The sequence below is a fragment of the Micromys minutus genome (assembly GCF_963924665.1).
Source record: "Micromys minutus genome assembly, chromosome: 10".
Classification (NCBI taxonomy): Eukaryota; Metazoa; Chordata; class Mammalia; order Rodentia; family Muridae; genus Micromys; species Micromys minutus.
In genome coordinates, this window is record NC_137979.1 from 27,361,336 (window position 1) to 27,377,962 (window position 16,627).

Here is a 16,627-nt window from a genome sequence, read left to right on the forward strand (position 1 = left end):
TTGCTGTCCTTGTTGGAATATGTGTATGGGGGCTGGTGAACTGGCTGCTATTCCAGGGGTCCCAGATTTGGTTCCCAGCACCTACATTGTGGCTTCCAACCATCTGTAACTCTAGTTCCAGGGATCTAAGGTCCTATTCTGACCTCTGAGGGCACCAGGCACCTAAGTGGTACCCAGACATGCATACATACAGGCAAAGTACTGATTTTTTTAAACAAGAGCATATGCACTATTATAAGGAGCTAGTTTTTCAGATTCCATGCCTCCAACAAAAGATGCCAGCTGGCCCAAAGACTGACAAGTCTGATAGGAAGATTAGGAAACCTCTAAGGAACTTTAGGAGTGCTGCTCAGCGTCTGTGGACACTGTCTTTGTTACCACAACCATCCCGTCAGCTAGGCCTCTCTCTAGAAAGCCTAGCAATGTTCCTGGATGTACTGCAACATGCTGGTAACTCCTGTCTCCTCAGAGGCATCGGGTTGGCTGATGGACATGCCTACAGTTTATGAACCCTTAGTCTCGGGCCCTAGCCCAGTTGAAAGGTCCACGAGTCTCTTGCTGTGTTCATCCTGCCAGCTGAGTCATGCTGTAGCTACTGGCCCAGATCAGATGGTGAAGGCCTGTTCAGCATCACCTTTGTTCTCTATTAAGCTTTTCTTTGGCTTTTGGTGGTGTGTGTGTGTGTGTGTGTGTGTGTGTGTGTGTTTGGTTTTTTTTTTTTTTTTTTTTTTTTTTGTTATTGTTGTTGTTCAACAGTTCAGCCTAATTATACCATGGCAGAAAATGAGCCTTTTATGTTTGGGCTGTGCCACTGAATGGTTTTACTGCAGTGTGGGTGAAAGTGGAACTAATGGGCTCAGTCCTTACCTCCTGTCGGCTGTGTAGGCGGCTCAGCCAAGGCCTGTAACTGGCCGCCTTCAGCCAGCATTCAGTCTTCCCCCTGCTGCCTAGTATCCTCCCACCTTTGCTTTGCTCTCTTCCTCATCTCCACTCAACCTTAAGCAGAATTCAAAGACTTGACTTCAACATTAGTCATCTGGGTGTGTATTTGTAAGTAGATAATGATACCAGATCAGACTAACACCTCTTGCTGCCTCCTTGGAATGGGTGTGAGTTAGTGCACCAGGCTTGTGTTCTTTGCTGAATCCTTTTCATTCATTTACCGAGGAAAGAATCCAAGGCTCTATGCATGCTTAGGCAAGTACTCAGCCAGTCCCGCTGCTTCCAACCTGCAGTGAATTCTCTATGATGCCTGCCCTATTTCATAAGCACAAGGCTTCAGTACTAAAGACCAGCTGGAGCCTACCCCAGAGCTCTGGAAACAAGCTTCCTACACCTGTAAACCCTTCACCTAGGCATAATGCAGGGATGGACTCTACCTGGTACCTGTCAAAGTGCTCAGGTGCCTGAGGTCTTCTACCAGCTGCTCTTCCACATGAGCCCCAGTACAAGAAACTACTACCCATCACAACTACCTTGGCAAAGAGGAGCCTCAGCTGTCAGTAGCCATCAGTTGAACAAGCCAAACCTTGTCCACGTGGACCATTCAATCAAGGCATGAATAGCTTCCTGTTTTAGATGGCTAGGGGTCAGTATGAGCTCATAAACCAAACAGTAGTTTGTAGGCACATCTGTTCCTGATCTCTAGAATAAACAGTGTCCAATGGCTTCAGCTGGTGGAAGTCCCACACAAACCTATTGGGTCTCCTAAAGGAGTGTGGGCTCTTGGTGGGGGGACTCAGGTCTCTGACAAGCAACTTCAACAGAAGGCTGCCATAAGAGACATGCTAATTTAGAGGAAAACATAAGTTGTGGAAGACCAGTGGGCTACCTCTCATCACTTCCAGGCTTACTGGTGACCAGGCCTATAGTGTGCATCCCATGAAGCGAACTATCACAGCAATGACATGGAAATGTGTACACAGAGAGAAGGCAGCTTTCTCCCTCAACTGCCACAGTTCAAGGTTAGACAGATAAACAGGTTCCTGGAAACACATCTGGGTGCAGCTGGAAGGATTTAAATATTTAGATTGGTGGTCTTTCCTGGACTGCTGAGAACACAAACAACCACACCATGGGGCTGAGTTTTGTGCAAATGTTGAGGCTTTGCAATTTTTTTATTAACATTTCCCTCTCACGTGGTTTACATCAATTTATAATAATCTACATAAGTTTAAACAGAACAGAGACAAAAAAAAAAAAATATATCCATACCAACTTATTGGGACTCCCATCCTACCTTGTCAGCAAAAGCTGGCAGGCCTCAGCTGTTGCCCAAGCAAGTACAGGTATACCTGGATCCCTGGACCCTGTCTCCTGGTGCCCTGCTGGCAGTCTGGGGGGAGGGGGGTCTGGGCTGCATGGCCCAACTCAGGAGAACCACTAGATGCTTCCCTGATGCACCTCTGCTCACGTCTGGCACCTGACTGTCCACTTTGGATGGAATTTATAAATAAAAGGACCTTTAATAGTTGTCATCTCCAGCCTCCTGCTACTATATGCACTACCTGAATAAGCTGGGCTGCAGCTGACGCCGAGCAGCTTACACTCCCTGTTCTAGAGGCAGGAGGCACTGTTGAGCTGCAGCCAGCTCCACTCAAGCTTTGATAATTTGTTACTGTCGATCCTTTGGAAGCAAGAACGCCCCATACCAGCACCTGAGCGCCAAGATAGTGGCGGGTGTGATCTTTACACACACAGCATTTTCTTTCACCTGTTTGAGACAGCAAGGCTCCTTGTTAAACTGCTATTAGGCAGCTGGGAAGTTGGCATTCCTCCTTCACGAACAAACTGTACCGTTCTGTCAAAGGCGATAGGTCTGCACAGGACCAGAAGAGCCCTAACGTCACATAGCAAACAACAGCTTGGGGGGCCAGCAAACCCTTGTTTAGACTTAGCCCTGAGCACACACAATGAGAGCTGGTCTCCCCAATCCTGAGGGCCAAGAATGAATTCTGCCATATAGAAGATATAGGAAGCTGTATGGCAGCTCAAGCCCCTATGACAGGAGCACTTTTCTTTCCCTGCTAATTGCCACAGGCTGGTAGCTCCTACTAGACTGGAAAAGGTGTTTTGGAAGCAAAACTCCTTTTTAGTACCAACCAGTGGGTCACAGAGCTGGGAATGACACCTGCTGACCTGATGCTTTATAGCCCCAGCAGAACTCATTCACAAGAAAGGCAGCCTGCCCCATAACTTCCTGTATACTTGGGATTACCCACAGGCCCGAATTTAGAAACCAGGGTAGAAGGCTTCCAATTGAGTTCTATCTGCTGTTCCTAGGCTCTGGAGCACACATGGCAATGTGGCTGCCCCGTGGCAGTGCTTGGCTGTTGAGAGTGTAAAATCTAAGGCAAAAGTACCACGAGGTATGTGTGGTTCCAGGTTCCAGGAAAGGGCCTGTTTTCACCCGGACACCTGATTCAGCCACAGAAGCTGCCCTCCAGGAGGTTGTACTCCACTGCGGGTCCTTGCCGTGAAGACTGGCTTCCCTTGACTTGCCACTGCTGGCTGCTCCACCCATCTTGTTCCTTCACAGCCTGGGTGCTCACCATACCCTTCAGGTGCAATCCTGACCTCTCTTGATGGCCGGACACTCATGGGTCATTACACTCAAAGAAAATAGAACACCAGGGAAAAGGAACAGAAAATCCAGCAATAGAAGAAACAGCTGAAGATGCCGTACTGGTAGGCAGGAGAGAGAACAGACAAACCCCAGAAATGGCAATTCTCAAATAGAACATTCCAGAAATGAGCTCTCCAGCTCTGTGCTGAGGATTAGTATGTGTCTGTCTCCTTGGTCAACATCTGCACAGACAGCAAGGAAAGCAGATGTGCTTCCACATGTGGAGAGCTAGAAGGCCAAGGGCAGCACGCTGCACGTCAGGCCAGCGCTGCCCAGGGCCCCTGCAGAACTTTGCAGTGATGGAGCAAAAGCCCTTGCTGAACATGCATGCAGCAGGCTGGGGGTGGAGAGGGCAGACACTGCAGGGAGGCTGCAATCTGGGAGCAGGGCCAGGAGAGAAGAAGCTGGCAGCAGTTACGCAGCGCAAAGTAAAAGTCCTTGGACTGGACTCGGGCAGAAAGACAGAGTTGGGAGAAATGAAAGAACAAAGCAAGCTGTCTGTGCCCACACCAGCTCAGCCACTACCTTTTTCTGCAATGACAAATATACATAAAACAATTCCTGGACAGCACGGAGCATCAGACACACTCAGGTACAGAGGGAAAGATCTGGGGTATGGTGAGGAGGTGAGGGCTGGTCAGCTGGCTTTGTACAAGGTGGCACAAAAGTTGCACATGTTCCAGTTCTTGGAAGGTGGCTTCCCTTGGACTCTGGAGTGCTAGGCTGGGGAGTTTCTGTTGCAGTCTTTCAAGTCTATGTTGGGCCCCGGCTGGAGGGCTGGTTCTGGCCACCCCCACAGCTGCCCACCCAGGCTACACATCTGTGGAGAAGTACAGTGTGTTCCGCTTCAGTTCTGCGAAGGAAATGGGGGGGTGCTGCAGGTAGTAGAGTAGGACCTGGACCTGTGAGGAGACAGGGAGACTGAAGTTGGAATCCTTGTGTTCCAGACCCTCCTCACCTGCTACGCTGAAAAGAAATGATTGCCTGGCTGCAACCATGTCACTCCCCAGACTCATTTTGGCTTCTTCCCCTTTACTGGAAGCCCAGATCCCTTTGCTAATTTACAGCACCAGAGGGTGCTGCAGGGTCAAGGGCCACTTTCTTGTCTAAGTGAAAAGCTTTTAGCACGGCCTGAGATGGGCGTTGAAGGCGAGCCTCTCGACCCTCAAAGCAACCCCAGGGCTTTCACACGAGGTCAATCTCTAGCCCTCAATTTTCTGTCTCTAAGACTAAAGCACTCAGGAAAGCAGCTAGCACCTGGGACACACAATTCTTCAACCTTTGTGTAGACTCATACATTTTTGTCTTGTCTAGAGCAAGGAGGATGCTCTGTAGCCAAGTGCTTGGGCATCGTATATACCACTAATTTAGCTGCCTAGGAGGGGAAGTGGGGCCTCCGAACTGTCCAAAGGCCTACACAGTGCTGGTAGTACCTGGGCCATGACATCATGGGACCAGATGTCTGCAGCTGATGTGAGATGTGCTTTGCTCTCCACTTCTGAGGGTCTCAGTAATGTGGGGCCAAACACCGTGGCAAGGTTGTGAAGTGACATCTTATTGATGGGCTCCTTCTCAGCAACCCTGAGAGTAAGGAAGGAGAACAGTTACTTCTCAGGAACCCCAGGATGGCATGAAGCTAAAGGTACTAATAGAAGCTCCCTCGGGAACATCAAGGTAGCAGTCACCCAGCCTCCCTTCCTACAGGTGGGAAGGACATTAGGCTAAGGGACTGAGGTCGCAGCTGTGTCCAGTATATTGCTAACACCTCTAGCTCCTAAGCTATATGCCAGGCTGATAGAAAACTGCTAAGCCTAAGGACTAACAACTACCAATGGCATCCCTCTTGACTTACATAAAAACCTTACAATAAGATGGAGAATACTACAGTTCTAAGAACTCTTCCTGGAATACTGTATGTTGTCAGTCATTTTGAGGTACCATTACCATCCCCTCCGTGGAAGTGAGAAAACCAAACAAGAGAAGTTTAGTGGCTTCCTCACAGTCACACAGCTGATAGGTGCTAGAGCTGGTTTCTGAACGATGTGCAGTCTCACCAAGAGCCACTCATTTTTTGCTTTGTCTCCAGAGCCCAACAGTAGTACAGTTATGGGATGTCAACAGTGGAGAAGGCAGAGCAGGGAGGACCTGCTGCCCAGAGGCATCTGCTAGCTGAGCCCACAGTTATGCAGGCTGTGTTGTAGCAGGAACAGTCTAAACCACAGACAAGTCTGGAGGCTGAATTCCCCATTGTCTCTGAAGGACTTGCTCATGGGCCTGCTCTGACTCTTTCCAGATCTCCCCTTCAATTATATAATAGACTAGGTTGATATGTCCCCTGAGTGACAGTGGGAGCTGCTGTCTGTGGCTACTGTCGAGAGAGGCTCAGTATCACCAAACACACCAAGAAATTCTGGACCTCGCCCAACTCCATACTAGGAAATGTTTCTGGAACTTCCACACACACAAAGCCTGGATAGGGCCTCTCTCATCCTGTTCTCCAACATGACTCCCGTCACAAATGTGCCTGCTGACTGCTTTAGAAATAGGCAAATGTAGTGTCAGCAGACAGCCTTGCAGCTGGTTACCCACTACACACATACACACACCACACACATACATACACACACCACACACACACACACACACACACACACACACACACACACACACAAATCCAGATGTGGGCCCAGTTCCCAGGATGGAAAAACCTAATGAATTTTCTCTTCCCATTCCTCCTCAGCATGTCCTCTCACTGTGTTCACCAAACTAGTTGAGAACTGGTTGGGACTTTGGTCCTGGCCAAACCAAAGGGAGGAACATTGTCTCATGATGGATGGAAAAACAAGGCACCAGCGCCAGCTGTTGACTACCCCACTGGCCCTCCGGAGCCTGGCCACAGCCAGCACCCAGATGACAGGATGAGCTGAGAGGCACTGGTCCAAGGTAGAAAGTGGATTTAAGGAATACCAAGTGACCTCCTTCCAACTGGTGTCTGCAATTAGTCCTGGGCTCAAAAGTGAGTGATGAGGACAGGCTGGCACTGAGTTCAGTACTAAACAGTGATGTCAGCTTGAACAGCTCTTGTTTGCCCTGACCATAGGAGAGGTAAGGGAAGGTGAGAAGGGCCTTAGTTTAGGACTTGGAAGATGTGGGTATTAAGTACAATCTTACTGCTATGCCAAGCAAGTCCCTGCTGGGCTTAGGGTCTCAGTTTCCATTTCATAATGTATTGGCCAAGACCAGTAGGCTTCAAATTCTTAATTGACTCCTAATGAACACATCAAACGATATAACAACCCAGGACACACATTTACAGGTAACGGAATAAAGCAAACCTTTTGCTGCCCTTTCTGTTTCACTTAAAAAAAAAAATCGACACTGGGCCAGTGAGTTGGCTCAAGTGGTTAAAGGTCCTTGCTACTAATTCTGACACCCTAAGTTCAGCCCTCAGAATCTACATAATAGAAAGAGAATCTACTTCTACAAGATGTGCTCTGACCTCTACATGCAAACCATGCGTGCGTGCGCGTGCGCGCGCGCGCGCGCGCACACACACACACACACACAGAGTAAATAAATGTAAACAAAACAAAACAAAAAAAGCTACACTAACTAAATGGCTGTTTTTGGGGCCCACAGATTAAAACCTACCTGAGACCCTGTGGTTCACCTCACCATTCTGAGGGGGTCTCCTTATGTTTCCCAAGCTAATTCTTAATTGTTCAATTCCCCCGGCTTCAGCGTCCTGACTATTGGCTTGTGCTATGGTACCATGGTCAATTACTTTATGCTGCAATTAGGATCTTAGGCTGCTGTGGGTGGCTAGTACCGAGAAGGTGGAGCTGAGACAATGGGTTTGGTGGGACAGGCAGCTGCTCTGGGCTGGGCCCTGCCTCTCCTCCTTACCTTTTCAAGTGTTCCAGCAGGAAAAGGAAGGTGATGAGGTTGGGGTCAGGCAGGGATCGGAGTAGGTGCATCATGCAGTTCTCCTTGGCAGCAGGGTCAGACAGGGCTGCAGGAAGAGAAAGTGCTAGGGCAGGGCCTGCCTGGAAGGCCAGAAGCCTGGACTACAGAGGGAGAGCCTGACCTGTGTGTGGCCTGTCAACAGTGGGTTCCCCTAGGCTATCCACCATGACTCATAACATGGCTAGAAGGTAGACTAAGGGCTAGCCTCTTCTTCCTTTCTGTGCTGGCCATTACTCTAGACCACCCAACCCATACTCTATGCTAGTTTAATCCACAAGTCGCACATTATTACTAGGGGTGGGGATGTCTTCTGTCAAACAACTCTGAAGCTAAACTAGACTGAACAGCTTCCCCTAGGATTCACATTTTCTACAGGATCTGAAATCTATCTGCCTCAGGAGAAGAAGGGAGCACTGTGCCAGGCCTGGAAGTGGCCCATGTAGGCTGTCGCAGGAACTCCACTAGCTAGTACCTAGGTGTAGGTTGATGTCAAGGCAATACATGATTAGTCAGTGGAGAAGTAGGTGGGGAAAGAGTCTGGAGGAGTGGAAGAGGAGGAGAGAGAAGGAAGATAGAAACAGATGTAAATGCTTTCTCGGCACATCTCTATATAAATAAAGTTGTGATAAATGTTTTATAAGTGATGGAGTTGTACAAGATCATTTGACTTATCTAGGTGGGCAAATTACATCTTTGTCCACTGGTTGTAAGCTTATTGTGTAGAGGGTTTGTGGATTGAGAATTTAACACATAAACCTGTTTGATAAGTTAATGATTGTGGAGTCATGTTTTACCAGGCCTGTGGAACGAGATGATTGGGTACCAGGCTTGGGAACTAACCACTTAGGGGATTGCACTCTGGTCCCGCACTAGAACAGCTACTATCGAAATTCCCGCTGAGTGAGACCGTGAGAGGTGGGAGGGGGCAAGTAACAACAAAACCAGTTTAATATTTACTGCAACAGGTGGTGCCCAACATTTTTACCACTACACCTAGGCAATGAGGAGAGCTACTCTGTGGGGCTCAGGACAGCTATCCCACTATACTACAGCTTAAATCAGCTTCCTCTCTAACCCTAGGTCCTGCCAGCTCAGGGCCTTCTTCCATAAATGCCTGTGTTTATGGAAGCAGATCAGTGTGTAAGGGGGATCACAAAAGGAACACATGGGTAGAGGGACAGGTGAGAAAGGGTCCAGCCTCAGCAGGCTGCATTCTCAGATCCTTCAGTCACAAGAACAGATACTACTCTGGACAAGCCACAGGCAGGGGTGCCTGGGGCATTTCCTCCTGCTGTTCATTTTACCAGTCTAGGAGACTCAGCCCAACCAACCCTCAGGACTGCAGAAGCCTCACCAATGCCCTCCATGAAGGCTGGGTAAAGTCGGTCTGTAAGGAGGGGCTCAGGCAGCTCCCGAAAGTAGAGCTTGAGGGTACCAGCGATAGCGTTGATGTCCATGTCACTCAGCATCAGTAGGATGTCCTTGTTATCTGTACAGGAGGGGCAAGGTCAGAGGCTACACTGACCTCCAAGACATCTTAGTGGCTGTTTCAGACCCTCAAACCTCTTCCCACTGCACTCCTTTGCCTCCCCCTAGGACAGCAAAGCATAAATGGTGCCCACAAGCTCCATGATATGTCAATGCAGCTGTTATCTGTGGGAAAGGGCAGCAAGGAACAGGCTGGGTCTATCTGCTATGACTTCTCAGAAGAGAAGAGAGACAACCAGTCTCAGAGCACCAGAGCTATGTCCGCATGACATAGCACCCACCTAATGGCATGTTTTGGGGAGCCATATATATACATCATGCTCTCAGACCCTACCTGGACTCATGGCTGTTCGCCTAGTTCAGGCGAGTCCTGAGTGCCTGAGCGCCCCCCCCCAACTCTCTATATATATACATATATAAAATTTTTTAACACACATACACACTACCAGTGCCTTAGCCCAACCCAGCCCGATGGAAAAGAGAAAACTGAGGGCTAGGACCCATCACAGAAGAGACCTGTCACATGCTAACAGGGCCTGAAGACAGCAGGGAAGAGCCTGAGCCAGCAATATATACCATGGAGTCAAAAGATCCAATTTAAGTTCAGGTACAAAAGCATACAGGCTGGGTAACCCAGAACAAGTGACCCGACCTCTCTGAACACCATCCTTATTGTAGCAGTGGTTAAGAAACCTGAGTGAGGGAGACTTAAGTGACAAGACCCAGAACACGTAACTTGTCAGGGGACTCAGAAACAGCCTCCTTCATGCCACAACAAACAGAGCACATAGACCATGGCTTCTCTGCTCTCCACCAGCTGGTCCGGTACCACCCTTACCCACTGGGCCTCACTACTCACTGGCATCAAAGACGGCCTTCAGGGCCTGGATGTCCGTGGCCACCCCTGATATCCGGTAGATGCCAACCTCCTCGATGCCCCTCTTCTCCACCTCTTCTACACATTGCCGGACAATGTAGGGCACCTTGGAGCGTTCCCGCCTGCAGGACATGGGTGCAGAGGAGATAGAAGGAGCTTCTCACACTGGCTGTGCCTTCTAGCTCCTCCACTGCATACCTCAGCCTTGTACAGCTTTAGCCCCTTGGGGTCAGGAGTCAAGGCGGGAAAGGCCTGGGAAGAGGCTATCCCATTCCTTAAAGCCTGCTTGCTGAGGTTCAGGGAGAAAGCTCAGAGACTGGGGGAAAAAATTCCTGTTGGATTAAAATGCTTATGCGTGGGGGTAGCACAGTGGCAGAGCACTTCTGTAACAACCCAAGAGACCCTGGGTTCAAGCCTGGCAATGCCATAAATAAGATGCTCAAGGGGAAAGGAAAAGCAACAAACAAACAAACAAACAAAAAAATCCTCACGGGGAGGCTAAGCAGCTAATCTGTATGACCAGGGTAGCTCAGGACCTGGGAACAAAGCGCCCAAAGGGGCAGGGTGACCTAAACGGGTGTGGGCCTTCCCCAGTCAGCTACCCTCTGACTTCAGCTTACTGCTGCCAAGCCCAAACATGGGCCCACAGTCACTGTCACTTCTTGTTTACTGCAGGAAACAGACACTCTGGCTTCCCCTGGGACTGTCCAGCATTACCATGTTGGCCTGCTTATTTCTCAAGTATCCCAGGAACCATTCCTGGCTCCAAACTAGCTGCCCATGGTACTGACGAGTTGAGCTGCTGGCACCGGCAGGGGGCAGGGGCTGGGAGGTGGAAGGTGGCTGGCACCTAGGTACTAAAGCTACTTGGTCTCCAAGGCAGCACCTACTTGGTCACCACGCTGATCTTCACTCCAAAGACGCCTGTCTGCTTTTTGGATGGTGTCCTCTTCAGGCTCATGTCACGGCTGGTAAATTTCATGGAGAATTCCACTTTGATCTGGTCAGGGGGTTGAGTAGGCAGAAATCCCCCAAGGAATGAGTATTACCAAACATAGGGTCTCTCTCCCCAAGACTGCAAACTCAGGGTTACCCAGAGCTGGCAGGGTTCCATGCACACCTGCAGCTGGATGGGGAAGGATGTGGCCAGAGAGGAGAACACCAGTCTGAGGGAGGGGCAGGCAGCCTAGCACCCAGGGGAGGATGGCAGGAGGGATGGCATGTGGCTCATGTCCTTACCCCATTCATTTCAATCACATCCGTGTGCCAATTCTTGCTTTCTACTGTCTGTGGATCCAGCTGCAGAGACAGAGAGAGCAGGGATGTGAGGGGAGGAGAGAAGGAAGGTCAGAGCCAGCTTCTCCTGTTGGACAGCAGTCGCTTACAAGAAAGGTGATGAGTCAGAAAGGCAGAACTCAACCTGTTAAAAAGTGGCTTCAGCCACAGCCCCCATTCCCTAGGGAAGGACCCCTGATTCCCTGAAGAGGAGAGACACCTTCAGTGAGTGTCCATCATACTGTGCTGGTTCCTGACCACCACATAGTCTGACGGACCTTGTCACCTAATTTCACAGACACAACAACTGCACACAAGTGAGCACCGTGCATAGCACACACTCAGAGAGGGGGGAGGGGTACACCAGGGCTTCCCGATTTCCTTGAGAGCCTCTAGCCCTTGGCACCTACTAGACAGAAGAATCAGACACTCAAACCACACTGTGCCTATGTCACTGATGTACCCCAGCCAGCGCCCAACCCCGGCACAGTTTAAAGTCAACATCTCAATATTTCTATGGCAAGTTTAAGTAGCTGTAAAGATCATTTCCAGAATAATGTAAATATTGACATCGTAAAGCGGTGACATCATTCTTTAAGTATATGCAGTGGGATCTAATTACCATAGTGATTCAACACCCACCATCATCCACTTAAACATAAGAATGAGCTCATCTTTTGAGGTGACAAGGCCCATCTGACAATGTGGTAGTGAGGAGCCAGCACAGAGCAATGGGCACAATGTCTCATAGAAGGTGTCCTCTCCTTGATTAGAGCTGATTCAGCTCTCCCTTGCCAACTTCATCCTCCGCAAGTCTCTGCACCTTCAGGGTCATGTGTGCCTCTAGCCAGCCTACTGTCCCCACATAAAAAAAGCTCTATGTAGGTGAGCCCAGGTCCTTCCTGTGTCTGTCACCTTTGATAGGGTCTGGGGCTATACCTGGCTGGCTCTGGGCCTGCATCTAGTCTACAGAGGTTCAAGCCCTGTGTTTAACAGTCACTTCCCTCGTCACAGAGGAGGGATGGAATTGAGAATATAGGGGAATATAGCATGGAGAGAACCCAAGCACTTACATATGTCTTCCCTGGGCAGAGCCCCTGGCCACAAGATGGCCTTCAAAAAAAAAAAAAAAAAAAAAAAAAAAAACAGCTACCAACATGACTGCTGCCTAGGCTCTCTCGTTCAGAAGGCTTGGGGCCAAGCATCTATTTCATCCTGACAGAAGCCCCAACTTTGACCTTAGTTTTCTGAACCTCCTTCTCTCTCCATATGTGTCCCAAAATCCTGGACCTACAGCAAGCACTGCCTGCCTTTTCACAGATCCTTAACTACATCTAGACCGTTGTACAGTTCTTGGCCTCTGTCTGCCCTAATTCTGCCTCCCCGTCTGCCTCCAAGGTGACCCACAACAATCGAGGGATCTCAACTGCTCTACCTCAGCTGACTGAGATAGATGTATCCCCGGTCTTGCTATATCATGCTGGTTGCCCTGGAACTCTCAATCCTCCGGCCTCAGCCTCTGAGTGCTGGGATTTTGGATCCACATAATTATGCCTGGCTTATGACTAATCCTTTCAAAAGTAAGTCTTTCTAGGTACCAGCAGAAGCCTTGGGATGTTTCATTGTCCTGACACCTAGCCAGACTCACCTTACATCCCTATCTTAGTACCCTATAACCTGGCACTTCCTCTTGACAGAGCCAATGGTCCCCAACTCCTGGGGTGCCATCTGATCAGAGCCTGGGTTTGGAAATGTTAGGGGTCAATAGTCAGGCTGGCTTGAGTCTCCTGTTCTACCTCATGATTTTGGGTGGGTTACTGACAGGGCTGCCTGACAGTTTGAGCATTCTGTATAAGTCTGACACTTTGACAAACACTTTGTACACACATCTCAAGTTAATCAATACAATCCACTAGTGTAAGCCTTCGTGGCTATTCCCATTCTGAAGATGAGAACATGGAGACTTAAACAGTGCAAGGAATCTGCGCAGTGTCCAAGACCCAGGGAGTGTGCGTTGGGGTGCAGTCACATCTCCCCGACTTTACTAAATGTAACATGCCTAGCCTGGCACCTGTGCTTTGGAGTGGTGGTGCTGGCCCATGAGTCACTCGAAAAAGACACACCAGGCTTCTTAGTGTGGGGTCTGTCTGGCTGCTTCTAGCAAAAACTTCCTGTTTGTTCTGTTTTCTACCCACGAGTCTGTTTCCCTGGGAGATTTTTTTTTTTTAAATGGGCAGAGTCACTGCTAGCGCTGGGTCTCGTTCTAGCTCCCTCTTCCAGGAAGCCCTCATGGAGAACCACAGGACTCGCTCCGCTCTATGGTCTGCCATCTACCACTGGGTGCCACCTCCTGTGTGTTCACATGCTCCACCCTTTCTCCGGACAGCTACCGGTAAGGTGCCCTGGTTTCCTGTGAGTTCCCGCCACTGCCATGTCCTTGGTTTCTGCCACAGGTGCCCCTTGTGCCCACTTAAAAAGACCTGCCCAGCTTCTCGGTGCCCTGATGATGATGCTCAGTTTCCCAGGAGGCCCAAGAAACCAAGTCTATTTCAGGATGTCATTTAAATACAGAGAAGGGAGGGTGGGGAGCCGAGAGGGACATGGCACATTTTCCAGAGAAATGATGCTGCCTGGGTTGCTGTGACTATTTATAACCCCTGGGAACTGTGGACTCTGCTCTTTCCTGATTAGATTAGTGTTCAGGGTGCAGGAGCCAGCCCCTGGGATGTCAGTGAGAGGGGACAACCTCCCAGAAGATAGGTACTATGTATGGGTCCTGGGAACAGGCACCGTCTGAAGGAGAAAGGCAGATGGGACTCGTGAGGAGCTGGATGGGGAAAACCCACAGGTAGCATATCTTCAGTGAGGCTCCTCCAGGCTGGGGCTCAGGGAAGAGAGAAACAGGTCCCAAAACACCTTAGAGGGAGTCATGCAATGGTCAAACACAGACACACAGCAACTCAGCTGTCTGGGTTTACCTTTAGACCCATTGTGGCCATGTATTCAGCCCTCTCCCTAAAAGAAGTGGAGGCCTTTAGCCAATTGTCCCAGAGTGCACCAGGCCATGAGCCACATAACACAGGAGCTCTGCTAGAATCCCAGTTAGCTGTCAGTCTTTTTAGACCAAAGTGACCCCATATTTAGAAGAGGAAGCACCAACAAGTTTATATAAGGGGAAGGCTCGAAGGACAGAGACAGACACTCAGTGTGAGTTTTGGGATCATCCTCAGGTGTGGAAGTCCTTCCTCCCCAAACCCAGCTTTCACCAGCCCAGGTGAAGGCAGCCCCATGACTTCTTGGCCACTTCCCTGTGCCTTGCTTGCATTTTAGGAGGCACCAAGCAAGTGTGTGCTACTCTTGCCACTGAAGTCTCTCTTCCTATCTGCTGTCCCCTGACAAAGCATTTTCCACCCTGAGTCCTCCTGACTTTTGGGCCACACTCTACCATGATACATGTCCTCTACCAGACAACTAGTCCTTCAGCATCCTGCGAACAATGACTGCTGTTGCTTCAGCTTCTGGACATACCCTCATGGGGAACAGACTCTCCTCAAAGCCTACAGCTTGTCTTAGAGATTTATAAAAGTGAAATGTTCCTTAAGAAGGGCAGTAAATCCAGCATGCTAAAGCTGCTGTGCTAAGAGGCAGCACAGGAACATCACATGACTCCAGAGCCTCACTAAAACAGACTGCTCTGGAAGGCACCAAACGGAAGGTAGCCTGGAGTTTCCAGAGATCCTTCACCCAGTTAGGTACCATGTGTGCTGTGAGTATGATTCCTACGATTCTGATACCAAGGGCCATAGTGGTGGTCTTGGGCCGCTTTACCTTGTCTTCCCAAGTAGTCACAGGCTTAGGGCTGGATCCTCTGGGAAACTAAGCCAGCCTGTCATTGGGACATACCACAGGCATGAGAGGCACAGCAGGGCAGGCAGTCTGAAAGGGATCTGCCAAGAGACTGCCTCGCCTTCCTGCAGCAGGGCACTTAAGATTCTGTCAACGTGGCTGCTGAGCTTAGGGGAGGGCAGAAGAACAGGCCTCTATCCTGCCTTCCAGCTTAGCAACTGGGTTAGAAAAGACCAGGGTCAGGCTCAGGAAATTGTCACCTCATCTTTCCAGTGGCCTGGCAGCCTCTCTGTAAAGCCCAGCCAGCTCTGACTTTCTAGCCCTCTGCCCCTGGAACAGGTACAGCAGGGCCAGCCAGGCTGCCCTGAAGGTGCTCTGTTGCCGCAGTTTGCCCCACTCCTCCCAAACCAGCCACAGATGGGCTAGGCTGACTCCCTGTTCTAAGACACCCGGGTAAGGCCCCTTTGCCTCTGCTCCCTTCCCCTCCCCCTCTCAAGAACTCTCAAGTTCCCAAGGCCCACATATGGAAGGGGTTTAGCAGCTCTGAATGAGGCTTTTATTGAAGCCAGGTTAGCTTCTTAGTCCCACAGCAACCTGCCTTTTCCAGAGCTCCATCTAGGGCTCCAGTTCATATTGTGTAGACCACACTCTTGGGTTCTGGCTGGGCATGGCTGAACTTTAAAGAGACACAGACAAAACTGAAAACTGGACTGCTCCTGGCCTTCATCTCTCTCCAGCCCTGCAGCTCTGCCAAGGCCTTCCCTACTCAGCCTGAGGATTTTACCCTAGAGCCAAGCTGCAAGTGAAAAGCAAGTAATTTACCCTGTCTTTGCCCAGGGCCATGCTGGGGGCAGTGGGGCAGGAAGGGCAGGGGCAATAGTCCAGTGTGGAGATGGTCAATAGGCGTTCCAGGATCCTTTCATGATTGACTTAACCTCCCACCCTGGCCAGGAAGACTTTCTAGGTACAGATCCCAGTGCTAGTGAAAATGGGAACACTGGCAATTCACTGTGTAGCTCTGAGCAGACTCACCCCCAAGCCTCACATCTGCTCTGAGCCTCATGTCCACACACGTTATCAACAGCGTCCCTGTGCCCTTTGACACAGCAGGTTGGGCCAGGTGGCACATGCTATCCACAAGGAAGCTGGGGAGGAACCTTGCACCTCCTGTCTAAAGTTATCACTGACCACACAACCCTGACAACTGGACTTCTGAGAAACAGCCTCTGGGCCTGAGCAAGCACTGGGCTTCCTCCTCGGAGGCCATGTAAGGCAGCTGGTAGAGTGAGAGCCTATATATAGGGGCCAAGCTGCTTGGATTTAAGAACCAGCTCCTCTGCTAAGCATATGACATCATCTGGGTCATTCTCTGAGCGCCCATCCCCTCATGGATGAAATGTCATAGACAACACTAGCACTTACCTCAGACTGATGCCTGGTACCCAGCTCATGCTCAGGACACGTCAGCACTATTAAATCGTGCTGAAAGGTTCTGGTGGCTTCCTCTTTGATATTGACAAGTCCTTATGCCTTCAGCTCTGTCCCCTCCA

At 49.9% G+C, this 16,627-nt stretch overlaps 1 protein-coding gene across 4 annotated transcripts in view; it reads right to left on the reverse strand.

Moving 5' to 3' along the window:
• Positions 1-122: 122 nt before the first annotated feature.
• Positions 123-16,627, reverse strand: part of ABR (ABR activator of RhoGEF and GTPase) — a gene marked incomplete at its 5' end in the record, with an annotated part of 137,522 nt that continues 121,017 nt past the window's right edge. For all 4 annotated transcript variants that reach the window (XM_080923757.1, XM_080923756.1, XM_080923754.1 and 1 more), the window contains 7 exons: positions 123-4,527; positions 5,059-5,206; positions 7,532-7,637; positions 8,946-9,080; positions 9,939-10,078; positions 10,847-10,956; positions 11,196-11,255. In XM_080923757.1, the coding sequence (XP_080779883.1) occupies positions 4,438-4,527; positions 5,059-5,206; positions 7,532-7,637; positions 8,946-9,080; positions 9,939-10,078; positions 10,847-10,956; positions 11,196-11,255 (789 nt within the window). In that variant the 3' untranslated portion in view covers positions 123-4,437. The remainder of the gene's footprint in view (positions 4,528-5,058; positions 5,207-7,531; positions 7,638-8,945; positions 9,081-9,938; positions 10,079-10,846; positions 10,957-11,195; positions 11,256-16,627) is intronic.